This window comes from Henckelia pumila, chromosome 2, assembly GCF_033568475.1.
Source record: "Henckelia pumila isolate YLH828 chromosome 2, ASM3356847v2, whole genome shotgun sequence".
Lineage (NCBI taxonomy): Eukaryota > Viridiplantae > Streptophyta > Magnoliopsida > Lamiales > Gesneriaceae > Henckelia > Henckelia pumila.
Genome location: NC_133121.1, coordinates 155814272 through 155841740, shown reverse-complemented (window position 1 = coordinate 155841740; position 27469 = coordinate 155814272). Strand labels below are relative to the sequence as shown.

The 27469-nt window shown below is 38.1% G+C and overlaps 1 protein-coding gene across 1 annotated transcript; it reads left to right on the top strand.

The window, feature by feature from the left end:
- The first annotated feature begins 229 nt into the window (after positions 1–229).
- On the top strand, positions 230–26598 carry LOC140879631 (E3 ubiquitin-protein ligase KEG). The gene is made up of 16 exons (XM_073283431.1): positions 230–1186; positions 4289–4651; positions 4759–4989; positions 5243–5368; positions 5462–5795; positions 5979–6136; positions 8453–8610; positions 8746–8867; positions 9040–9174; positions 14211–14335; positions 14456–14560; positions 14642–14878; positions 23492–23825; positions 23940–24128; positions 24249–24554; positions 24918–26598. The coding sequence occupies exons 1-16, from the start codon at positions 402–404 to the stop codon at positions 26121–26123; spliced, it is 4914 nt and encodes a 1637-aa protein (XP_073139532.1). The 5' UTR covers positions 230–401; the 3' UTR covers positions 26124–26598.
- Positions 26599–27469: the final 871 nt, after the last annotated feature.

Below are 27469 nucleotides of genomic sequence, written 5' to 3'. Positions count from 1 at the left end.
TTCCATGTCTTATAAAATTAATTTAATAATCTTAATATTATTTATCCATATATAATCACATCCAATTAAATAAAAAAAGTCTTATATATAAATCAAATTATTTTGAACCAAGCTTTTTTTAAATGTTTTTTTTTAAAAAATTTGAAATGTGTTGTTATTTTGTAATTATATTATAATTATAATTAAAAAAAATGTAAAATCAAAGCCTGTACTGTACTTGAGAAGAAGCAAAAACCCCTTTACTCGATCAATCAAGCTTTTTCCCATTTTCTATTGTTCTCAATCAGCTCGCGCACTGAAACCCTTTCCATGGATCTCTACTCTGCCCCTAATCCCACTCCACAATCGAAGTGAAAATTTCAATCCCGAGAGGGAATTTGAATTCTAGCTCAAAATTCAGGATGAGGGAGCCGTGTTGTTCGGTGTGCCAGAACAAGTACGACGAGGAGGAGCGGTGCCCCCTTCTTCTCCAATGCGGCCATGGGTTCTGCCGCCAGTGCCTCTCCAAGATGTTCTCCGATTCCCTTGATTCTTCCCTCTCCTGTCCTCGCTGCCGCCATGTGTCAATCATCGGGAACTCTGTTTCCGCTTTGAAAAAGAACTACGCAATCTTGTCTTGGATCCAGGACGGAGAGGAAGAGGACGAGGAAGACGATGACGAAGGTGACGATGCTTATGAAATGGGCATTGACCAATGTTTAGCTAATGGTGATGAGATTTGCTTTGGAAATAATACTATCAATAGGAGTTCTAATTGTAGTACTAGCGGCGGCGGCGGCGGCCATGGAATTTACAGTAATGGTATTAGACGAGTGGAGAATGGTTTCAAAGGTGGGAGGATAGAGCTGGGGATGCATAAGGAGCTGAAGATGGTGCGGAGGATTGGAGAAGGTGGTGGTCAGAAATCTAACTTGGGGACATGGACCGCTGTTGCTTTGGGGAGGGGATGCAGGCACAGAGTGGTGGTGAAGAAGGTGACCATCAGCAGCGAGACAGATGTGGTGTGGATGCAGGGCCAGCTGGAGGAGTTGAGAAGGAAATCCATGTGGTGCCAGAATGTTTGCACTTTCCATGGGGCTACCAGAATGGAAAACAACCTCTGTTTGGTGATGGATAGGTGTCATGGGTCTATCCTGTCAGCAATACAGCGAAATGGAGGGCGCCTCACTCTTGAGCAGATACTTAGGTTCTTTTTGCTCCCTTGTACATTTGTTATATCCACTTCCACATTTGAATCACGATATTTTCGATAGATTGGTTATTTGTTCGTGCACCTGGAACTTTGACGTGGTCTTGTTGGGACTTAAGATGGACGAAATTGGGACTAGAATGTAATGAACAATTGAACCCTGCTCCTGTGTACTTGTTGTACATGTGTGTTTTGTTTGTAATTGTATTTATGCCTCTTAGTTGTGTCAACTGCTAACTGATTAATTGTGGCAGTTACCTTTTGTAAGTCGAGTAGGCTGTAGGCATGCATTGGTTTCAAACATAGACTGGTCTACATATGTTTTAGCCTCTTTAAAAGGCAAACTCAAAAACCAAAACGGGTATTCAGTTTCCCAAAAAGTCGCAAACATCGAATTCAAACATAGACTGATGTGCTTATGTTTGATATTCCTTAAAAAGCATACTCAGAAACAAAAAGGTGGTATTCAGTATCCAAAACATCTCCTCTTCTTTAAGTTATACGCTCTCCTAATTGCCTGTGCCGTTTTAGTACTAACAGGTTGGTGCTCTCTCTTTCAGAAACATTCCATTTAGATAGCGGAAATAATAGTTGTTAACGGCGACCCCTCTGTGCCTGGGTATATACCCAGGCGCAGGCGCAGCGGGTTAATAAGGTGAGCCAAGGCACGCGCCTCAGTTTTTTTTTCTTCCTTCTTTTCTGTTTTAAATTTAAGATAAGTGAAAGGAAAAGTCTATCAAACCTAGAATGAAATAAATGGGCCCGAGGAAAGTCATATATTTTCCTTTTTTTATTAATTTAATTTCAAAAAAAATTTAAGTGAGGTTCTATTTCCCAAAGTATTCGAAATTACATCTATAGATAGATAGATAACAACTATAAACTAGGATTCGAATTGTCATCGTCCGTAAACTAGAATCGTAATTGATTAACTGGACAAAATAGTGGAGAAAATTCCTACACCTATTATGGTAAAAACGAAAAATAAAAGTAAAGAAAAATATCTACTAGTAATGGTATTATTAACTACACACGACATACAAAAAAAAAATAAAATTCAGTAATCTAGATTATAAAAATATAAGTGACTCAGAAATATGCAATTAAAGATTTTCTTACCTCATTCTAAAAATTATGTACTTGACCATAAAATAGCTGTAGTGAATAAATATTTTTTGTGATACGACATGTTTTTGCTTAGCTTATTTATTTCAATAATAGCGTTTTATCATAAAATAGCATTAAACAAATATATTTTTCTAAAAAATTAATGGTAAGGTTTGTTTCGATAAGGCGTGTGCCTTACCTTGCATCTTGCCCTTTAAAAACTACGGCGGAAATCTATTAAATTTATTGTTCACAAGGGATGGGGTTTAAAAGGCCATAGGTATCTTATTAAGACAATGAATTTTGGTATTCATCATCTTTTCATCCTTGTTTCGTGATTGTGGTTGTGTATATGATCATAATGTTAAGAGATATTTAAAGTGGCTGTGATCTCTAAGGTTAAGCTGTTCATGATTAGCAAGGAATTGCGATTGGTGTATTAATTGATACTCACTTGATGCTGGTGTTTGCAATGCACCCTAAATGTTGGGTGTGTTACATTTCGTCGCCATTGATGCATGGACATCAATGCATGAGTGGGTGTTTATTAGATCATGAGTTCAAATATTGGTTTTACATGGACTAAAATATAATTTGGATGTGTTGAGGGATTGGAGGTTTATTTGTTTTTGATGTGATAGGGTTTTTGTTCATCCTTTTGTCTATGGTGGACTTCTTGCCCGCTTTTTGTAATTATTAATATTAATTTTCAATACTAATATATCACCGTTTCTTATATAAAAAAAAAATAATTTGGATTTTATCTTGTTGGAGTTTCCTTACGTGATGGAATTCTATAGACATGGAAAAGTTCCATACAATTAATTTTCTATCCAAGGTAGGATTCTACCATATGTATATGCCAAAAATATGTTAAATCTAACAAAAAATTCTAACATAAATAGAATACAAAAAAATTACCCATTCTTTTTCATCCCATCTGCCATTACCACCTAGTGTAGCCACAGATTTCTTAGGATTTGTGTCCATGCGGGCTAAATCCAAACTTTCAATTATTCCTTTAAATTGTCTCGTTGAATAACTTATATTTTAATTGAATATATGTTAATCAGTTGCAAGCCTTGAAGCAAAAAACAAGTTGCTTTCTAGCACGGGCAATTCTCGGATGCCTCTTGTGCATGAGTTTTTGTCATAACTGATCTTCAACAATTTTTCTGCAGTGAAAAGATATTGTATCAAACATTATGGTTAATTTTCTAATCATTCTTACCTTTGAAATTATCGATGGCTGCAATCACAATTTAATATTTCTCTTTGTTGTTAGCCATCAAACTGTTTATATTTTTGATACACACTTGTTACGTACCTGGCATATATAAATGTGTACTGATACACTCCATGCTTGAGGTGGAACCTGAATGCATTGAGGATTTAGATGGTCGTACATGATTGCCAATTTTTAGAAAATAGTTTCCAATCTGCTTCAGTTTATTGCTCTGCACTGTCTTCAGTTTCCTTTGCAACCAGACGCAAAGGAACGAATTAATTAGGCTTGAAGAGAACCATACTTCAGGGTAATCATACCTCTAATGTGAAACATGAGCCCAGTCCCTACTACATGAAAGTTTCTTTAAAATCCGATTGATTTTTCTATGTTTTTTTCTGATTCGTCTGCAGTTTCTATTTGACACAATGTTTTAAACCTTGCTGAAATATCAAGCCATTAACTAACTGAACATCACAATTCTGTTATCCAAGTATCCCACAATATTTCATATCAGTGCAACCAAGGTGTCCTGTTTTCTACTAATGCAAAATTTTCTGCTGAATTTGAATGAAATATTGTCAATGACATGATAAATGATTTGACGCATCTAAAAAATCTATATGCTACCTGAGTAGTTTTGGCTGCTTGATGATTGCCTTTCTAGGTTTATTGACTTAACTTTATTGATTGGTAATTTATGTACTAGAAACGATGTTGCTTTACAGAGACTTAAACTTTCTTGTCTTGATGCATCTTGAGTGTAGGTATGGGGCTGATATTGCTCGTGGGGTTGCTGAGCTTCATGCAGCTGGTGTTGTTTGTATGAATATTAAGCCATCCAACCTTCTATTAGACGAAAATGGTCATGCTGTGGTTTCTGATTATGGCCTTCCAGCTATTTTAAAGAAGCTTGATTGTCGAAATGCTCGAAAAGAACTTGAATCTTCCAAGATTCATTCATGTATGGATTGCACTATGCTCTGCCCAAATTATACTGCACCTGAGGCATGGGAACCTGTAAAAAAGCCGCTCCATCTTTTTTGGAATGATTCTATTGGCATGTCCTCAGAATCTGATGCATGGAGCTTTGGTTGTACATTGGTGGAAATGTGCACCGGATCAATCCCGTATGTGTATTTGTTTTGCTAATTGTTTCGGCATGGCTTTGTTATGTATATAACCTGACTTCTTAAAATAGAACTATTTGGAAAGAAAGTTGGTGATTTTTGTGCAGGTGGACTGGTTTAAGTGCTGAAGAGATCTATCATTCTGTTGTCAAAGAACAACAACAACCTCCTCAATATACCAGTGTAGTGGGTGCTGGAATGCCTAGGGAACTGTGGAAAATGATTGGAGAATGCCTGCAAGTCAAGATATCCAGAAGACCAAAGTTTCACTCTATGTTAGCAATATTTCTTCGACTCTTGCGAGAGATTCCTCTGAGCCCACCAGCTAGCCCTGACAAGTATGAATCTAAATTGAGTGTTATCTTTTAATATTTAAGTTCAGAATCCAGATATTCCAATATGGTCCAAAGTGCATGACCCTTGTTTATTGTTTGCCTATAGCAGAATAACTTAGTTTATAGATATTTTGGTAGTGTCATATTCCATAGCATATACATTTTTAGTAGTTATTTTATAAAATGCCAGATACGTTTGGTACTTGATTACTTGCATTTTGAATTGGTATCTATTTATGCTCCATACTTTGTGTAGTGGCTTGCCAAGCTATTCTGCAATAAATGGGAATTGCCCCTCGCCATCAGTTGATCTGGAAGTTCCTCAAGTAAATTCCAATCTGTTACTCAGACTCGTGTCTGAAGGCAATTTAAATGGAGTTAGGTAAGGCCACACACTTTACTTGTGTTGTGTACTTGTGTTATCCAGATGATTTTTCCTTCTAAATTTTCTTTTTGTTGCCCCTGTTGCATTCAGAGAGTTGCTAGTGAAGAGTGCTTTAGGAGATGCTAGTTTACTGTGCTCTTTGCTACAAGCTCAAAATACAGATGGCCAAACTGCTCTCCACCTGGCTTGCAGAAGGGGCAGTGTCGAACTTGTTGAAGCTATTTTAGAACACAAAGAGGCGAGAGTTGATGTCCTTAACAAAGATGGTGATCCACCTCTTCTTTTTGCCCTGGAAGCTGGATCCCCTGATTGTGTCCATGCACTCATCAAACACCATGCTAATGTTAAATCCAGGTTAAGGGAAGGCCTTGGTTCATCAGTTTCTTATGTCTGTGCTTGCTATGGCCAGCCAGATTGCATGAGAGTAAGTCTTGCTTAAGTTCCTATAGATGGTCAAATATTGATAAATATGGACATATGAAGGAAGATAAATAACACTGCTTCATTTCCATACACATCCAAACTTCACGCTCTTTATTTCTTCATGCTTATTCTTTACTTTAATGTCTAGTTTATGTCACTTTGATTTGGTTTTTACTGCCAATAGGAATTATTATTGGCTGGAGCTGATCCAAACGCAGTTGATGATGAAGGTGAATCTGTGCTTCACAGGGCTGTTACGAAAAAATTCACGGACTGTGCTTTGGTAATATTGGAATATGGTGGCTGTAGGTCAATGAGTGCACTGAACTCCAAGCATTTGACGTAAGTGTGATATATCATGTGATAATGGAAAAGGACATGCTTGTTTTGCCTTTTTTTTGGAAATTAAATGTATGTTTAGTTTTATTTTGAGGATATAGAATTGTTAGTATAGATGTCAAACCATGTCAGAAATTGTTGGATAATATTGTTTTAAAATTTTGAATTGGTATCCTTTTGGCTAGAATATAAATATCAAAGTGATGTATTTTGTTTGAAAAGATGAGGAATTTAAATAAAAATAACAACCATCTTGTTAGATGTGTAAAGGAGGGAAAACTTGTTTGAGGAAAAAGAATAAAAATGAATTGAAGTGTTGGATTGTATTTTGGGGGAAGCTAATTAGTTTCCATAAAATGAACAAACAGGGTAGATATTTTTGGTTCAATCCAGGTCTTATCAGAACAAGAAATTGAAGTTGGGGAAATGCTTTTCATTGACATACCGTTCCTCTTTTCATAATTATATATCATATCATTTTTATCATTCTACGTAAATAGCTATAGATAACAACAAAATAATATAGGTTTTCGAAATAAAGGAAAGATCTAGTTAACTGCTTATAACAACAGAGTACTGGATCTTGTATATTGCACATGGTCATATGGTGTTTATCATTATAACTTAATCACCTATTCTAAGTGAAAATACTATATGCTTACAATTTCTTTTATCTCCCTATTATTACATGGCGATAATATCACTTTCTAGTGTTCCTTGTTATAGGGGAAGTATAGGCATCGATTTACTGCCGTAGTCATGTGAAGCTATCAAAAATCTGATGTTAAATTTCTGATATCTTCCAAGACTTGAAGATAGATTGCCACCGAGAGCAAGGAGTGATTTATGGAGATGATTGTGTGATTTAGTGGGAGATAAGTTTTATTTGGATTTTCTTTGTGAAAAGGGAACATAATATTTGAACTCCTCTGTAATTGTTAAATAATATGAGAAGAATAATCATGGCGAAGAAGCATGTTTAGTTGTAAGAAACTGGCGTACTGAAGGTGTTGAAACTCAGGGAAGGCTGCTGAGCAGACTCTTGGGTTATATCTGCTTAACACTATTTTTATAGTAATAAGAGGCATGCTGGAAAGATCGTGAATTATATAGAGGGATATTTTGGTTTAGGCGAACATTATCCAACTGAATTAAGTTATTTCTATAGTTCTTCCGCAAAAATGTCCTGAGAACTGAAGTATGAACTAATTTTTTGAAGGAAACTATTGTTATTGTTGGATATTCCTTCAATAGAAAGGCAAAACAGGCCTAGTTCTTTAAACCTACCATGATATCTTCTAGGAGATTGAGCGAAATCTTTATTGCTGTGGACATTCAAATTTGTTACTGAAAATTAGAACGGGGTAGTTGATTGTTAGTTACCCTTTCCTTGTTGGTACTCTTTTATGCTCGATAGCAGGCAGGGTGATCCTGCATTCTCACCTGTTTTTGCAGCCTTCAGAATCCCTGTATTATGTGCGGTGGTTAGAGAGGTAAGAATTTGAAGATGTGGAACATAGGATGCGAGAAGCATATCTTAAATATTTTATGCATGTAAGGATTAAATGATAGAACACAGTTAAGGCTGAAATATGTTTTATAATCATTCTTGTTTAGTCCTGAGCGGTGTTGTAGGATCTCCTTCATTTCGAGAGCCATGCATAATTTGTTTCATTGTTTCATAATTACAATTCTCAGTGTTTTCAACAGCCTATGAGGGTTGGCCTCATTATACTCCAAGTTATGTTGTCTTGTTGGTTCAGATGAAGTCAATTGGTTCTTTATACTCTTTAATTAATAAAGATACCATTTTTCAGATTTCTAATTGTATTGTTTCAGTCCTTGCTCCAGTCTTTGGTTCTGCTAACGAAATGTTTCATCACTTCATGCCTATGAATGCTTGTGTAATGTCTTTATTTATTTATTTTTTGTTAAACTTGTTATCATGAGAAAATGATTTTCATTGTTTGAGAACATCCCGGCCTATCCCCTTATCTACCTGTCCAAAGTGGAATATGCTGCAATTGTGGATGTGGGAAAATGACATGGAAAGCAGAGCAAAAACTGTTCGTCAATGTATTCCTATGATGATGCAATAGTACAATGTTATCAGGAATTGCACCTTTTCATGAATACTTGTGATATATAAGTGCATCTGCTCCTCATTTACACTCGTGAGTGGGTAAATTGTCCAAACATTTGAGAATAACTTTGAACTCGATTTTCCCTCGTCACAATTGTTTGTGTCTTTGCAATGTTTCATCTGATGTATAGAACTTGTCCATTGTTTGTGCATGCTCTAAGCCTCTTTATAAGCAGGCCACTGCACTTGTGTGTAATGACATGGAACTCAACCGTTGTCAAAAGATGGGTAGAACTTGCATCTGTGGAAGAGGTTGCTGAAGCAATAGATATCCAAAGCCCTGAGGGAACAGCTTTGTGCATGGCTGCTGCCTTGAAGAGAGGGCATGAATCGGGTATGATATGGGTTATACTTTACAGGACTTTTTAACTTCTCTTTTTCCTGGTGCTGATGATGATGTTATTATTTCCTTATTCCGTCTATAATGCTGTTTGTACTATTTATATGCCTTTGTCGAATATTGCTTTAGAGGGCAGAGAACTTGTAAGGATACTGCTATCTGCTGGAGCAGAACCTATGGCTCAAGACACTCAACATGCACAAACTGCTCTACATACTGCTGCTATGGCTAATGACGTCGAACTAGTCAGGGTATGCTGAATCAGTATTAAGTGAGGATCTGAATGATTCTTTCATGTTGGTTGGGCTCCAGTTAATTAGTATAATAATATTCAAGACCAGTGTCTGAATTAAAATAATAAATTAAAATCATTTCATGAATTGTTGTCTGAACATGATAATTTGTTCCCCAATTTCCTTGTAGATAATATTAGAAGCTGGTGTCGATGTAAACATCAGGAGCATGCAGAATGCGATACCACTTCACGTGGCCTTGGCCAGAGGTGCAAATCCTTGTGTGGAATTGCTATTATCTGCTGGAGCAGATTATAATATGCAGGTTTGTTGTTTTTAGTTGGGTCTTTCCCCAGAAATCTTCATACTAGAAAAAGCATTTCAATACACGTAAAATTGATGTGATGATAGAAACATCTTTATGTTATATTGTTTGAATTGATATACTGTTCTTACTCTGTCATACATGAAAACACTCCAATATTCCACCTCTCTTACTATTTCAACCGCGCCCAATCTCTGCTGTAAATTAAGATGTCATCAAAGAATACCAAGACAAATTTCCTCAAGAAGGGTCGAAAAACCTCGTTCATTAAGCTCTGAAATGTGGATGGAGCATTGGTTAGACCAAAAGGCATAACTTGGACTTCATACTGTCCTTCATGAGTACGGAATATCGTTTTCCGATTATCCGAGTTGTGTCTAGTTCGTTTGATAATGATCGAGTTACATTGCTTCTTCGGCCCGAACCGAGGAATCCCTTAGATATGATGCAAAATGGATCTTGTTCTATCTTTGATGATGGTATCCAGATGGAAGGTCTAACTTAGAAAAGTATTTTGCTCAAGACAAATCATCCAATAACTCATCAATGACGATTGACGGGAATAGAAAACTTATCCTTGATAGTAATGGAGTTCAGAGCTCTATAATTGATGCACACTCTCCAAGTATTATCCTTTTTCTTAACCAACAATACAGGAGATGAAAAAGGACTCACACTGTTTTGTATGGTTCCAACTTCAAGCATTTCTTTTACCACCCGTTCAATCTCACTTTTCTGGACTTGAGGATACCTGTAGTGTCGAATATTTGGTGGAGATGATCCAGGTATTAGTGGTATTCAATGATCTTGGTCTCTTTGAGGGAGAAGGTGGTTTGGTTCAGCGTAGATTTCAGAGTAGCTCTTTAACAGCTCAGACAACTCCTCAGATTCCCCTTCCTCTTTGACCTGATTTATTCTGTATCAGACCTTTTGGTAAAGAGCAAATGATTAGATTGTCTTTGATGATAGCCCTGTCCTTTGAAAAATTTTGTCAACCTTTTAAATCTTACGCCCTTAGAGATTGTTGTAATTCCAGTTAGAGATTTTTTTAACCTAAATACTTTTGATCCAATGGATCAATAAGCCTAGGCGGAGGCTCCATATAGATTTCTTTCTCTATGTCACTATTAGAAAGGCATTTTTCATATCCAGTTGATTTTTTCGCCAATCAAGATTGACAACATAAAGATTACTCGGATGGTGTTAAGCTTTGCTATTGGAGAAAAGGTTTCAAAGTAGTCAATGTCTAATGTTTGGGTGAAACATTTAGCAACCAAACGAGCTTTATACCGTTCCAAGGAGCCATTGGAATAGTATTTAATTGTATTTTGTAGTAAAAACCCCCTTACATCCCACAACAGATTTCACATTAGGTAGTTCCACCACCCCGATTCAGTTATGACTTATACAATACCTCAAGTGAAACTCATAGTCAACTGGTCTATTACAAAATACAACTGAAGTGTATTACAAAGAGTTTACAACTCAAATATCTAGCACAAATTGATCCTTGAATTTGATCAGATAAGAACTTGAAGAGTGTGCTTTGAGATCTTTGATCTTTTATGTTTTTGAGAATTCAGTTGACTTGAAAACTTGTGATTGCTAGATGACTTGTTAAAATCTGAGAGAGTGTTTCAACTGAATTCCATCCTTTATTTATAGAAAGATACCTGCAACGGTCACATTTTTCAAAAGGATTTCCTTCCAAGAATAGTAGCCGTTCCTTTGTCTTCTTGTCCAGGTCAGCATTAGTGTTAATAGTACATTTAGTGCGCCTGCAACCCTTCAATAATTCTGTTGAGTTGTACGGGAAACTTTATCCAAAATTGGATTTAGACACAACTGATTGCCCTTTAAAAAGTATGACTGACAAATTTGCATATTCTTCAAGTACATCGGTTTACGTTCCTTTCAGTTAAGCTTGGGTCAAGTTGAATATCCTCGACTACTCGAGATTTCCATCCAGTTTAAGTCCAGTCAAGGTTCTGTTCTAGTCGAGGTTTAGAGAGACCATTTACTCAACTGATTCCAGACTTCCAGTCACGATCCTTTGTCCATTTCAGTTGTCTAGTCCAGTTTTGCGATGTCAGTTAAACTCATGGAAAATATTTCTTAGTTCGATTGTGTTAAGTTTGCCTTGGTCCAATTTTGTTTTTTAAATAAATTAACACCAAAACTTGATGCTCCAACAATTCCCATTTTTTGGTGTTCACAAAACTTATGCATATATGTTCAATTGTCTTGGGCAATACTTAACTGATTTTAAATGATGACTGAAATCACTGATAATAACTAAAGATTTTGATAATCAAGAAGAGTTCTGTCATACTTGAAAATATCTGATAAAGCCCGATAAAGTTTGAGACAACTAATACAGAAAGTTAGTAGACAAAATAAACTCTGAATAAATCTTCTATCTCCTACACTGTCCTCTGCTTGAGTTCCTGCCTTGTCCCTGATGGCCTTGATATCTTCTTTCTGTTTGGCTCGGACCTCTTCTATCAGTTTGATTTGTTCTAGACCTCTCTTCCCCTTTTTTTGGCAACACTAGACGGGGATTCTGATTGACTTTGAAGAGCATTAGTAAATGAAGTCATCTGTGCAGCCAAAGAGTCCATCTTGGAGGAGAGAGTGGTTTGAATTCTGTTCTCCTTGATTTCTACAGTCTAAATCATCTTTGCCAATGTATTATTAGAAGTATTTGGACAATAACTTTGATGCATAATCCTCCGTTCCACAAAAAATTCCCTAGTGAATGATTGAAGTATTCCTTTCCGTTGTCACTTATTTTTATATATATTTTTTTACCGTGGGATGAAATTGAGTGCGAATCATGGTGTAAATTTTTTTGATGAGATTGGCAACATTAGATTTATCTTTTAAAAGGAACACCCAAGTCATTCTAGAATGATCATCGATGGATGTGATAAACCAACGTATGTCAAGCAATGTTTTAACATAGCCCCCAAACATCTCTATGAATCATTTTAAAAGGACTTGATTTTGTATGATTGAGGTGGAAAAATAGCACATGGTGCTTTGCTAGTCCACAGGGGAAAATTTTTATTCATAAACAACTTTCACTGGAAGTAAAAATAGAATTGAAGCAAACCTTTTGATCAAATTGTCCAAGGAGAGCTTGAGCATCAAAAAGATAACAGTCCACCGTCCTATCTACCATCGCCAATCATCTTCCCCGAGGCTAAATCCTGAAATTTACCATGAAAAGTCAAGAAAATGACACAACAATTAAGATCAGCAATTATGGGCAGTATCTTAACATGTAACACGTTTTTAAGTGCTAGAAAAGAAGAGACGATAATGGTTCCTCTCCGGCAACAAGAGGAAAAAGAACCATCAACAATTTTAATCTTATGATTCCCAACACAAGGAATATTGGAGGAAAGAAATTGTGTTGAACGAACCCTTTGTATGAACCGCATCACCTAAATCCGAAATCCTCGAGCTATTACGAATCAAACTTGCAACATTTGCCACGGTAGAGATACCTGTTTGGGCCAGTGACAAGAAAGATTGGAAGGATTCAATTGAGTTTGAAATAATTTGTGCAGTTGGGCTAGCTAATCCTTTGTGAAGGGGAGAGATTCTGGGGAAGATGGTTGCGATCCAAGTCGGTATTGCTTGTTTGAAGGGCGTGACTATTGTTACCAGCCCTGTTGGTGTTGCCGCCAGGCTTCTTTTTGAGATGGGCTGGTTTCCTCTATATTTGCCAACGTGTGGACTGTGGCGTTGATGTGCCATGGGTGGTTGCACTTTTCGCAAAAAGGTTTTGATTTTCCACCGTTTCGGTCGTCAACAAACTATTGCTCTTACTATCCATGGCAGAGCTTTCAGTAACTACCGACAAGTCAATGGACTTTGGTAGCATCACATGGTGATCAGAGAAAACCTCATGAATGTTCAGGAGAGGGTTGTAGCCAAGTATGTGGCCGCGAACCTCATCAAGTTCTTTATTAAAACCAACAAGAAAGATGAACACATGGTTCCTTTCCTTCTTTTTTTTTCCATATTGAGCAATGTCCTACGCAATGTGTAGTTCTAGCTATCCACCACGTATGAGTGTTAAGCTCGTATAGTTGAGAGTAAGTTTGTAGATCAAAGTATGTTTTTGGAACAGCCTTGCAAGCATCTTGGGCGTCAGAAGAAATATAAACAGTTTTCCGATTGCGGGTTCTGTTGAATTGATTAACCACAGTGACCGTAGAATTTTCAGATAACCATCGTATATATTTGCATCGGAAGATGGAGTCTTCACCTCACCATTCAAGTAAACCCAGCTTGCTTTTTCCATCAATTACAAGATAACAGAATGTGCCCGCTCCCATTCAATTTGTGAATCGTTATTTGAAGGGAAGTATCAGAGATGGGCAATGTACAAAGGAGGTTGAGATCTACTCTCTGATATGCTTCAACCTCCCTTGTGCCAGAAGAAGCAAACCTGACACCAACCATGGTTGCGTCGAAGTTCATGCAGAAAAAAAGAGCACATCAAAAAGAATGAAGGGAATTTTATTTTGTTAATTTCATTATATTACAAAGCTAGTGTACACTTAAATAGGCAAACACACATTCGTATCTAAACTAAATCCCAATAAATCTGAGAGAATATCCTATGTTACTAAACTTTATTTAAATCAAATCAAATATCATCCTTTCTGATCCATCAAATCAATCACAATCAACATGTTTGATAAGATCAATCGATGTCCTGTAGAGAATGAGCAAAATTACATGGAATTACTTATTGGGTATTTACCGGAGTGACTTTGACTGACGCACCGTCTTGTATGTAAACAAAGTGATGCTACCTTTCCTGCTGGGTTTTCTTTTCAGTATGGGGTGGCACATTATTTAAGTCGAGCATTTGTGAGAATTGATCTTGCCTCTACTTTTCTTTCTAAATATTATTTTGCAGCTTTCTTATCAAAGCATATCTAAAATTTTTGTTCTCTTTATCACCAAAGATATCTTCTGCAGTTCTTTCATGTGCTGTAACCTTTCATTTAATTCAGGATGATGATGGTGACAATGCTTTTCATATAGCAGCTGATACAGCAAAGATGATACGTGAAAATTTAGGCTGGATCATTGTTATGCTTAGATATCCGGATGCAGCGGTTAATGTTAGGAACCACAGGCTAGCATCAGAACCTTAATTTTTCTTTGAATACTGATAATATCAAACACCATTTGAAGTTATTCAGATGGTTTCTTTTCTTGATAAAATCATGCATTTAAGGTTTGTGGTGAATTGCAGTGGTAAGACATTGTGTGACTTCTTGGAGTATCTGCCTCGCGAATGGATATCCGAAGATTTAATGGAGGCACTGGTAGAGAAAGGGGTCTATTTGTCCCCTACAATGTACGTAAAAAAAATCACTTTTCTGTCTATGATCTGCTTAATTGCATCCAAGGTTTTTTTATGTCATCAAACATTCTGTAGATATCAAGTTGGTGACTGGGTGAAATACAGAAGCAGCATTACTGCACCAACTTACGGGTGGCAAGGTGCAACACATAGAAGTGTTGGTTTTGTCCAAACTATCCGTGATAATGATCTCATCGTATCATTTTGTTCTGGGGAAGCTCCAACTCAAGCACTTATAAATGAAGTCATAAAAGTGATTCCACTGGACAGAGGGCAACATGTGCAACTTAAGTCTGATGTCAAAGAGCCAAGGTATGCTTTCTCTGTAGTGAAATGAACGACATTTTCCTCTGGGAAAAGGCTTTTCCATTAAATCTATCTTACCTTTTATCAAACGTTTTCTTTGTCCAAAGTGCCAGGTTACAACCCTAGTTCATTTTAGTTGGCTTTTGACCTAATAGAAAGAATTTTTAATACATGCGCACATGCACACTACTTCAAGTGTTTGACTCTTTCAAATATGTGGATTTAGACTCGTAGTTTTTTACCATGTTTTCTGAGCTGTGTACTCATTGAAGATAAAGAACAAATGATAGAGACAGCCACGTGTGGTAAAAATATATATTTTTTTCAGATCACAATACAACTCTACAACATATATAGAAACTTATTATATTCACAATCTAACCTCAGTTAACAGACAAACCATAAGGAATAAATATCAATCAATATTCTGATACTAATTAAAATATTTTCTTTCCTTTTTCTACACTCCTCCCAACCCCCAAGTTCGAATACTGTGCCAAAATTTTCGCAATGCATCAATTTTTTGAACTTGAATCAAAAAAATATTAGTGGTGTAGTGATCATAGTTCTTGTTAGTGTCTTGGTGAGCACGGGTTCATTAAAAAAAAAAGTTGGAGCAAAGAAATTTTCGACAATCTGCTGTTCAGATGTGATAAATGACATACAAATTATTCCTCCTTTGAGCTTTTCTTTGATGAAGTGTGCATTAACTTTTGTATGCTTTGTACAGTCATGTTGTATTGGATTATTCACGATGCTAATTACTGACTTCTTGTCGCAGAATAGCATCATTGACATTTCCGAGTCTAATTTCAATTCTTCAAGAACTAGCTTTAGCCATATTAAATCACATACTTCGTTCCCCAAAGCCCTAAGCTCAGCTTCTGAGCTACTACGAGCCACAACATTTTGTTTTTTCACTTATCTATGACACAAAATTACCCCATAGAAAAGTACAGTGCCCTGAAGTAGACCTCCTATCAGAAATAGAGCCTGCCCAATCTGCATCCTTGTATGACTACGCTTCTGTGTTTGTTCTTTCTAAACAATAAACCTTTTCCGAGAGAGCCTTTTAAATGTCTCAAAATCTTGTAGACAACATCCATGTGTTCCTCATGCGGTGAATGCATGAATGGGCTAACCACACTAACAATAAAAGTAATATGAGGTCTTGTATGAGAGAGATAAATAAGTTTGCCTACAAGACGCCGATTTCTTTCTTTCTTTCTCGACGGAAGTTCCTTTAGACACTTTATTTAGCTTTTGATTTGGATCCATGGGTACATCACTAGATCTGCATCCACTCATTCCTGTCTCATTCAATAGGTCTCGAACATATTTTCTTTGGGATACATAGATTCCCTTTCTTGATCTAGCAACTTCCATCCCTAGAAAATATCTCAAGGGTCCCAAATCGTTCATCCCATATTCCGAGGCAGCCTTTTAAACGTATTTTTTCCTCTTCATCATCTCCCTTGGGAATTATGTCATCGACATATACGATTTAAGATTGCCATCTTGCCTTCTCTGGTATGTTTTACTAAAATTGTGTGGTCGGATTGCCCTTGTATATAGCCTTGCTTCTTTACTGGTTTCGAGAATTACTCAAACCAAGCCTGTGGTGGCTGTTTCAATCCATACAAAGACTTCTTTAATTTGCATATTTTTTCTCCAAATTGTTTTTTGAAGCTCCAGTGAAGCATCCATGAACACTTCTTCCTCCAATTCTCCATTTAAGAGGCATTTTTTACATCCATCTGATAAGGGATAGTCAAGAATTGCCGCCAAAGACAACAATATTCTAACCATGTTTAGTTTTGTGACTGGTGCAAAGTATCTTGGTAGTCAATCTCATATATGTCCGTGTTAAACCCTTAGCGACGAGTCTTGTTTTATAGCTTTCCAACGATCCATCTGAATTAAGTTTCACAATAAATACCCATTTGCATCCCACCGATCGTTTTCCATCAGGCAGGTGCATTATTCCCATGTTCCAGTTTTGTTCAGTGCATATATCTCCTCAATGACAGCTTTCTTCTGTTCCGGAACACTTAGAGCCTCGTGTAGTCTTTGGAACATCCACACTTTGTAACTGAGAAATAAAACTTGAATACGGTACAAATAAATTTTGGTAAGACGTGATTTAAGATTGGGTGTTGAGTACAAGTTCTAACACCTTTCCCAAGTGCAATAGGAAGTTCCAACGACATAGAGGAGTCTAGTGCGTTAGAGGTGGATATGGGTATATTGCCTGGATTTGGGTTCGAATGAATCTGGACGTCAAGTTCTATGGTGGTGGAGGTTTTGTGTTGAGGATGAACCGGTGTGGAAAAGAATCATATTGAGTAAATACGGGTTACAAGAGAACGGATGGGATGCGGGGTTAGCGAAGAATGTCACATTCAGATGTCTATGGAAATTTATTTCTCGATCTTACTTGGCTTTTCACCAATTAGTGAGGACAGTGGTTAAAGGGGGAACAAAGGTCAGGTTTTGGGAAGATAGGTGGTGGGGGGATTCTTCTTTTCGGGATTTGTTCACATCTTTATATCAGATTTCGTCGGTTCATAATTTACCTATCTCTTTTTTTGCCTCCTTTGAAAATCATTCATCCTCTCTTTCATGGGATTTGCATCTTAGAAGGGTTCTGAGAGATGATGAATTAGATGAGCTAAATGCTTTGATAGGTGTTTTAGATAGGGTGAGATTGGTTGAAGGGGTGGATGACATAAGAGTGTGGGATGGGGATTCTTCAGGTGTCTTTTTAGTCAAGTCTTTCTTCGAGTCCTTCTTTCCAAGTACTGTTTTCCCCGCTTTTTCATTATTCAATGCCATTTGGAAGGCTCTGGTTCCAACAAAGGTTCAAGTTTTCTCTTGGACCGCAGTGTTGGGCAAGGTGCCGACCTCGGATATGATGCAAAAAAGGTGGCCTACTTGTGCTCTATGCCCCAATTGGTGTGTGTTGTGTCGGAAAGAGAGGGAAACACAAGATCATATGTTAATTCATTGTACTTTCGCGAGTGGGCTTTGGGCACGAGCCTTGACAGGGATGAGGCTGGTTTGGGCAGCTCCGAGATCAACGCAAGACTTATTTGCTATAGATCTCGGACATCTTTTGGGCGAGAAAGGGATAATCTTTTGGAGTGTGGTCGTTCACGCCGTCTGTTGGTCAGTGTGGCCGGAGAGAAATAGAAGAATTTTTGAAGAACTTGAAGAGTCGATCGACGAATGCTGGGAAAGGATCAAAATTAAAGTTTCTACGTGGATAGGATCTCATGTACATTTTTAGAATGTGTCAATCTCGGATTTATTACGAGACTGGACGTTTGCATTTTGTTGATAGGGATAGGCTCATGAAAGATAGGATCCCTTCTCGGCGAGGGCGGATCACTTGTCCGCATATTGTACATCGTTTTATAGTAATGAATATAATATGTTTCTTATAAAAAAAAACTTATCATCATCAACTCGTGTTCTAGTATCACAATTCTGCTCTAACACCACATGAGGTGTATCTATAACCAACAATTCCATTTTGTCCACATTCTTTGAGTCTAAATCAAATATTGAGCCTTCCAACTTACTCACCCCCTGAAGAGGAGTTTTAAAAAAAATTTTAGATTCAAAGAATGTGACATCCATAGAGACAAAATACCCATTTTTAGAGATGACAATAAACCTATTTCCGGTGATAAAGAACCATCAGCTGTTTTAATTTTCTGATTTTTAGCACTTGGGATATAGGAATGAAACAATCTGGAGGATTCCGTCATGTTATCAGAAGCACCTGATCTATTATCCAAGGGCATATGGATAGAGTGGAAACATTAAAAACAGTAGATTGCAAGTCGGTACCTTTCTGTGCTATGGAACAAGATGCTGGTGTAGATTGTGAAAAAGAATTGGATTGAAAAGCTTAACAGTTGCTAGTTGTTCCTTACTGAAAGAGGCTGCCCCGAAGGTTTTCAGCGCTGTTGTGTTAGGAGCTTGGAAAAGCATCCAAAGCCCAATATAAAGTTTGTTTACACTAGAAAGCTTAAAAAGCCCATTTAGGAGTGCACGTGGTAGCAGTGGCTATTAGTAAGGAAAGAGAGAGAGTTGGTTATTCAGTTCCTTGTTTATTGTTTTATTCTGCACGCTAGATTTGCTAGGGAACTTACAGAGGTTTCTGTGGGAAAATATTATCAATATCATATTGTTGAGATATGTGATTATAATAGACTAAATCAGATCTTGTTTATTTATGGTTGATAAGATATTTTATCTTTGGTAGGATTGTAAATTATTTAGATTGATTCTGTTACCCAAAATATTGGGATTAATATTTGTAATATGTAAATTATTTAAAGGGCAGAGACCCAATAAACGAGATACGACAGAAAAACTTCTTCACTCCCTTATTTTTACATGGTATCAGATCCCTGGGTTCCAGCGTTATTTGTTGGACGGCCCATAATTGGCCTCACCCGTCCCATAGTTGGCCACCCGTTAATATCTCCACGCTCCAGTCGTTTCATTCCTGGGCGTGAGAGGGGTTTGTTGGTATCTTAGTTTGTGTCTTACATCGGTAGGCTAAATAACCTGGGAGCCCTTTATATAGACAAGGTCACAAGGACAAACCTCTCTTCTTGAGCTAGCTTTTGAGGTGAGTTAGGTCCAAGTCAATTTCTAACACATTTATTTTGGCTCATTTGAATAGATAATTCCTTTATGCGATCATCTGCTTGTTTCACGTGAATCCGAAAACCAGCATAACATTTTGTTCTTCCAGTCCAGATTGATAAGCCCTTGAACCCCTACTGCCTTTTTGTTTGAAAGACTTTGGTTTCCTGTTAGGTGGTTAGCCGTGTAATTCCCAACATTTTTATGCAGTATGCCAGGGCTTTTTACAGTGTTCACACAACTTCTCCCTTGGCTGAGCAGTATGCTGTCTGTTTGGAGGTGCAGTAGGAAATGTTTTGCTGAACAGGGCTGAAGTTTCTGAAACTGATGATGCCTTCTCGCTCAACATGATTTTCATTCTACCTTCTTCCCTTCTTACTTCAGCAAACACTTCACTTAATAATGGCAACGAATTTCTGCCCAGAAGTCTTCTGCTAACTTCATCCAAGTCGTGGTTAAGTCCTGCCAAAAGCACATTCACGCGGTCACCTTCCATATGTTTGTGCTATTTGGTGCTATCATTTTTGCACTCCCATTTATCCACAACCCTTTCATTGCATTATAGTATCGATGACAGTTTTTTCTCCTTGTCTACACTGCCATAGTCTAGCCTTCAAGTCAAATGTCTGGGATGAGTTGTCCAAATCATGTGAGATTGCTGATGGATATCTTGTTCATTTTCTGTGATATGTCCGGATTAAAGATTAACAAGGAGAAAAGTGCACTGTTGAGCTGTAATTGTGAAAAAGAAGTGGAGGAAGGGCTGGCTAGGGAGATCGGTTGTGGGGTGGAATCTTGGCCCATTCAATACCTTGGAGTACCCTTGGGAGGGAATCCACTGAGGGTTTCATTCTGGGAACCAGTGATCTTTAAGATGTCTATAAGGCTAGCTAGCTGGAAGAAAGCATTCCTATCGAGAGGAGGCAGACTCACGCTGTTATCATCATGAGTGCCCTTCCCTTGTATTATATGTCGTTGTTTAGAATCCCACGCGGTGTTGCAGAGGACATGGAGAAAATTATGAGGAACTTTTTGTGGGATGGATCGGATGGGGAGATCCATTGTCATTTGGTAGGCTGGGATAAAGTTTGTAGACCAAAGGATAGAGGAGGCTTGGGAATAGGCAATCTTTGCCTTCGGAACAAGGCTTTGCTAGGTAAATGGTGGTAGCGATTTTCGACGGAGGGGGACACTTTTTGGAAGAGACTTATAGCGAGCAAATACGGAGTTCAAGATAACGGTTGAGATGCGGGGTTGGCTAGACACAACACTTTTAGAAGTCCGTGGAAATTCATATCGAGGACGTATCTGGCTTTCAGTCACTCTGTGAGGGCAGTGGTTTTAGGGGGGGATAGATTTAGATTTTGGGAAGATTGCTGGGTGGGGAATTCTAGTTTTAAGGATCTCTTTCCTAACCTCTTTCAGATTTCTAGGGAGCACAATAGACAGATTTTTTTTTTCCTTTGTCGAGATTTATCTTATTCCTCTAACTCTCTATCCTGGAACTTGCATTTTCGACGTGAGGGATGATGATTTGGGCCAGCTAAGTAACTTGTTGGAAGTTTTGAGGGGGGTAAACTTAGTAGAGGGCGCGGAGGATGTGAGGAAATGGGACAGCTCAGGCTTATTTTCGGTAAAGTATTTCTTCGAGTCTTTCTTTCCAGAGGAGCGATTCCCCTAGCTTCTCTCTTTTTTACCCAATCTGGAAAGCTCCTATTCCGACGAAGGTTCAGGTTTTCTCATGGACAGCTGCGTTGGGAAGATTACCTACCTGCGATTTGATTCAAAAGAGGCTCCTGAATATCTCCCTTAGCCCGAACTGGTGTGTGCTATGCAAACAGGGGGGAGAGACTCAGGATCATATGATTATTCACTGCCCGTTTTCTGGTTCATTGTGGAACCTATCTCTCAAGGAATTGGGATTATCTTGGGTAATTTCGAACTCAACAAAAGACTTATATGCTACTGATTTAGGAGGTCGGCTTGGAGAGAGAGGGAGAGTCTTTTGGTTAATAGTGGTTCACTGCGTGTGTTGGTCGTTATGGCTAGAAGAATTTTTGAAGGCAGTGAAGAAGCGGTGAAAGAACTTTGGGACAAGATCAAATTGAGAGTATCCATTTGGGCTCACAAGGGTTCAAATTTTTAATCTTTGGCGATATTAGACTTGTATAGGGATTGGAAATTGGCTTTGATTTAGATTGATAACTGCATTTGTTTGCATTGGAAACTAGTTTGCTTTTGTGGACCACTGGTCCCCTGTTTGTATTCTAAGTAATTTCATATTTTCAATAATATTATAGTTTCTTATAAAAGAAAAAACAAGCCACGCGATTACCATGGAGTTTTCAGATTTCCAGCTCGTCCACTTTGGATCGTCTTAGGCGGGCTCTGTGATTTCTCCCGTCAGGTAACCTAGACGCCCTTTTCTGTCAATGACGAGTTTGATTGACTGAGCCCACTCCAAATAATTTTTGCCATTCAACTTATGGATGGTCAATTGAATGGAGCCTTCAAACTCAGCAAGATTCATAAGATATAGGTTCGGTGCTTTAGCACCTTTTGTACCACCGCTCCTGCCCGAAGACATTTTACTCGAGTCGTCGTTTGTTTCTGACATGCTAGCCTCTTTTTCCCGTCAAATATGCAGCGAGTATACAGAGATTAGGCTCTGATACCATGAAGATAAACAAGAACAATAGAGACAGCTACATGTGGTAAAAATATTCTTTTCTGAATGAATAATCACAATACAACCCTACAACATGTAACTAATTTCTATATTATATCACAATCTAACTTTAATTAGTAGACAAACCATAAGGAATAAATATCAATCAAATATTCTGAAACTAATTAAAATATGTTCTTCCTTTTTTCTACACTCATCATTCATGTAATTTCAAATCTCAGTGAGAGATATAGCACAACCATGTAATTTTTTTCATTTGCAATTGTGGATGTTCGAGCCTTAAAAAGAATTTTCTATTTCTGAATATAGAAGAGTTTAAAAGAACACAAAACAGATGAGAAACGATTGACAAAAGGAGGTTAGTAGTGCATCAAATAATAAGAAAATACAAGTCCCCTCTATCGAATGATAAAAGTTTCAAATCACCATCAAGCATGAGAATGTGTCGGGTAATTGCATTCACCTCCCCTACACTTTTTGTTTTTGACATTCACCTCCCTTGCATGTTATAATTTTTACATTTGATAAGGGAGGTGTGTCAAATGCATAAAGTTTAGGGGAGGTGAATGCAAATGACCCAAATGTCTCTCCCATTGCTTTTGGGGGAAGGTGGATATCTGTAAAAACCACATAATTGTTGGCGCATGATTACAGATAAATCATGAAAGTCGACTCCTAATTGGTTTGCAATTGAGCATTTTGATAGGCCAATCGTGATCCTAGCATAGCTTTGGTAGGTGGTGTGGTGAGGGATCATTGAGGTACTGTGGTTTTGGACCTTAAGAATATCTAAGGCACTTGCTGTTTACCTATGAGGAACTCCCTGTTTCAAAGGGGTTTGAATCGTCTGGATGCTGTACTTAGTTTGGGTGCAAATAAACTTCTTCGACTCTCTACCATAGCAGAGCAAAATGTTTAAATGGGACTTTATGAATTAGGCGCGTAATTTCAGCATATTGTTCTTCGGTATCTGTTTCTGATAATGTGATACAATTGCTGATGTCTTTGTGAATTGGGATAGGATGTTGGACATACTAGTGGGAGAAGCTCCTCTTTTGAATATTAAGAGCTCTTTGGTCTTCAATTTTTAAGATTAGATTTTCGGATGGTGTTCAGCCGATACAGTGAGGTGGTTGGTGGAATATTCCAACTCTCTCTTTCATCTTTAATATGACACGTGGATGATTCCTTTTAAAAGATGTACCAATATCCTGATTGATATCATCAGTATCCAACTCCATGCTGTAATTTTTCTTGTGCTAATGCAGATTTGGATGGCGTGAACAATCACGCAACAGCATCGGAACAGTCTTGTGTGTTGATGATGATGGAATCTTGCGTGTCGGTTTTCCAGGAGCTTCTAGAGGATGGAAAGCTGATCCTGCAGAAATGGAAAGAGTGGAAGAATTCAAAGTTGGTGACTGGGTTCGCATACGCCCCACGCTGACTACTGCTAAACATGGGTTAGGATCTGTTACTCCAGGAAGCATTGGTGTAGTTTATGGTATTAGACCCGATAAAAGTCTATTATTGTACCTAAACTATCTTACTTCTCCATGGCATTGTGAACCAGAAGAGGTTGAACATGTCGAGCCTTTCAGGGTGAGGTCACTAAATTGTTGTAATCTGTTGAATTTTGTGGATCTGTTTCCTTCATTGTTTTGTCATTTCCCCCCTTTTATGGGCTTCCTGTAACGTTTCTCTGTGGCTCCTCAGATTGGTGATCGGGTTTGTGTAAAACGTTCTGTTGCGGAGCCTAGATATGCTTGGGGTGGAGAAACACATCATAGTGTTGGCAAAATTAGCGAGATAGAGAATGATGGCCTTTTGGTGATTGAAATTCCCAATCGACCCATTCAATGGCAGGCTGATCCTTCTGACATGGAAAAGGTGGAGGATTTCAAGGTAATATCTGTATCGAGTAATTATTGTCCAGCTTTAAAATATTAATGCGCTTGGTTACTGTCTTCAGAGCCCAGTGATTTTGTGGTAGACTAATGTCCTATGATTGTTTAATTTGTGCAGGTAGAGGACTGGGTTAGAATAAAGGCTTCTGTCTCCTCCCCAAAATATGGGTGGGCGGATGTAACTAGGAATAGTATTGGTAGAGTCCATAGTTTGGAGGAGGATGGTGATATGGGAATTGCCTTTTGCTTCCGGAACAAACTTTTTCCCTGTTCAGTGACAGATGTGGAGAAGCTTTCTCCGTTTGAATTAGGACAAGAAATTCACATAATCCCCTCTGTCACTCAGCCTCGGCTTGGATGGTCAAACGAGACATCGGCTACTGTTGGAAAAATTGTGAGGATCGACATGGATGGCACTTTGAATGTAAGCTTTATATTCTCTTGTGTATCTTACATTGGGTTGAGCGTACAGGGTCCCATTGCTCTAAAGCTGATACTCTTCTGGAATTAGTGGATTTTTCATTTATAAAGCTGACTTATTTAATCCCCCCTTGAAGCTAAATGAAAATTGTGTTGTAGAACATCGTTAATGAAAGGAGAGAAAAAGGTGTTACTTCTTTTATTCTTCTTCTGTTACTGATTTAAAGTCGGGCTGCCTTTAAGCAATAGTGTCCTACTTTTAATCATTTAGAGAGGCACTTGTCGAAGATTATTGTGTTATTTGTATGTGTAGTTCAAAGTTTTCGCCATATGATAAAGTGTTGACATTAAACTACATTTTCCATAGGCCAAAGTTTCTGGAAGACGCAGTTTATGGAAAGTTTCTCCTGGTGATGCAGAAAGGCTTCCAGGATTTGAAGTAGGTGATTGGGTGCGTTCAAAACCAAGCCTGGGTGCTAGACCGAGTTATGACTGGAACAGTATAGGAAAAGAAAGTTTAGCTATTGTGCATAGTGTACAGGATAATGGTTATCTTGAACTAGCTTGTTGTTTTCGCAAGGGAAGGCTGTTTACTCATTATAGTGATGTTGAAAAAGTTCCTGGGTTGCGAGTTGGTCAACATGTCAGATTTCGAGCTGGACTCACTGAGCCACGATGGGGCTGGAGAGGTGTTCGGTCTGACTCTCGAGGTGCTATTACCCATGTCAATGCCGATGGTGAGGTTAGAGTTGCATTCAATGGTTTACAAGAGCTGTGGAGAGGGGATCCTTCGGATCTAGAAGTAGAGAAAACTTACGAAGTGGGTGAGTGGGTCAAATTGAGAGATAATGGAACTAGTTGGAAATCTATTTTGCCTGGTAGCATTGGTGTTGTACAAGGTAGAGGGTATGAAAAAGATAACAGCGTACTTGTTGGATTCTGTGGAGAGCAAGAACTTTGGGTGGGGAATCCATCCCATCTCGATAGAGTTAATAAACTTGCAGTTGGGCAGCGAGTCAAAGTTAAGAGCACCGTCAAGCAACCAAGGTTCGGTTGGTCAGGACACAGCCATGCGAGTGTAGGGACTATATCAGCTATTGATGTGGATGGAAAGCTTAGAATATACACACTTGCCGGGTCCAAAGCTTGGATGCTGGATCCTTCAGAAGTAGAAATTGTGGAGGAACGCGAACTTTGTGTCAAAGACTGGGTTAGGGTCAAGCCAAATGTTTCTAGTCCTACTCATCAATGGGGCGACGTAAGCCATTCAAGTATTGGTGTGGTGCACCGTTTAGAAGATGATGATATTTGGGTAGCATTCTGCTTTATGGATAGGCTATGGCTCTGTAAATCGTGGGAGATGTATAGGGTAAGACCATTTGAAGTGGGAGATAAGGTGAGGATTAAAGACGGATTGGTGACCCCTCGTTGGGGTTGGGGTTTGGAGACTCCTTTGAGTAAAGGCACGGTTGTTGGAGTGGATGCTAATGGTAAGTTGCGGGTTAAGTTTCAGTGGCGTGAAGGGAAGCCATGGATCGGAGATCCTGCTGACATCGTACTTGAAGAAAGCTAGTCTGGGCCGAACCATTGTTGCTGAGTGTAAATGTTTCGAGCAAGCTTCATTCTTTTCGAAGGGAGAATTGGCCATTGTAACAGCTGGTACAAGAACAGACTTTCTCGAGTTCATATATCCATAAACATTGTGAATGAAACGGTGGAGAACGAAGCGGAGGGATGGATGGGTGCTTGAGAAAGAAGTGGGAAAGCCAAAGGCGTGGCTCGATTCTGTATTGTAATGTATTATTCCGAGTAAATATGGATAATAATATTTATGAAAATAGAGAAATTTAGTTGTTTTAATGTTTTTTATTTATTCGGGATATCTGCAGAGTGCTGGGGGTGCAAATTGACCGGATAGGTCCGGTTTCGAGCTTATTTTCGCCTCTGGTTTATTGTTGGTCGACGTAAATAATATTTTTCTATTATATCAATTTAATAACAGTGCATGTAGAAAATTTTTAAAATCCAAAAATATTCTATATTTGTAATAATCGTCATCAAGCTAGTCCCTAGATTGACTGTGTGCGTGTGTGTTGTCCTTTTTTTTTTTTTTTTTTTTTTTTTTTTTTTTTTTTCCGTTTTCCGTGTACATGTCTACTGTTGAGAATTGGTTGTTGGTTTGATGGATTTTGTGTCTAGCGTGCTAATCTCTCTTTAGATAATTGAACAATTTTATTTTTATGAACGCAAGGATGACTGAGATTTTTTGTGAACTATTTAAAATATTTAATTTTATTATTTTAAATTGTAAGGGGATAATTGGCATGTTATCTATCTTAGATTCGCGTAAATACTTGTGTTATCTATGATTTTGGCACCACCAAAGATAACATGCCTTATAATAATAAAACTTATCTATTTTGATTTGTGTAATAGTTAGTGTTATTTACAATATTGACAACACCAAAAAGAATATGCAACGGAATAATAAAACACGAAATAAATAATTAAAGTAAATATAACTCAGAGATAATTATTGTAGTATAGCAAATGACATAATTTTGAAAGTGGCAAAACATGATTAATGTAGTAGTTCGGTTTTATTTTATAAAATTAAAAGACCTAAACGTGATTAAAGAATTGAATAAAGGATTAAATTGCAATTTGAGTTCGGGCAAGATCAGAGTGTTCGATCCAGGAACGGAGCGTTCGAACCCGTTCCTAGGTGTTCAATGAGGTGTCAAGCTGGGACTGACATGTGGCGGAGATCGGAGCGTCCGATGTGGTGGCGGGACATATGTCACAAGATCGTGACACGTGGCAGGACATGCCGATCGGAGCATCCGATCTTGCCCTATAAATAGAGGTTCCGAGGGCCACATTTTTCACACCTTTTCCAACCTTTTCTCTCGGTTTTTA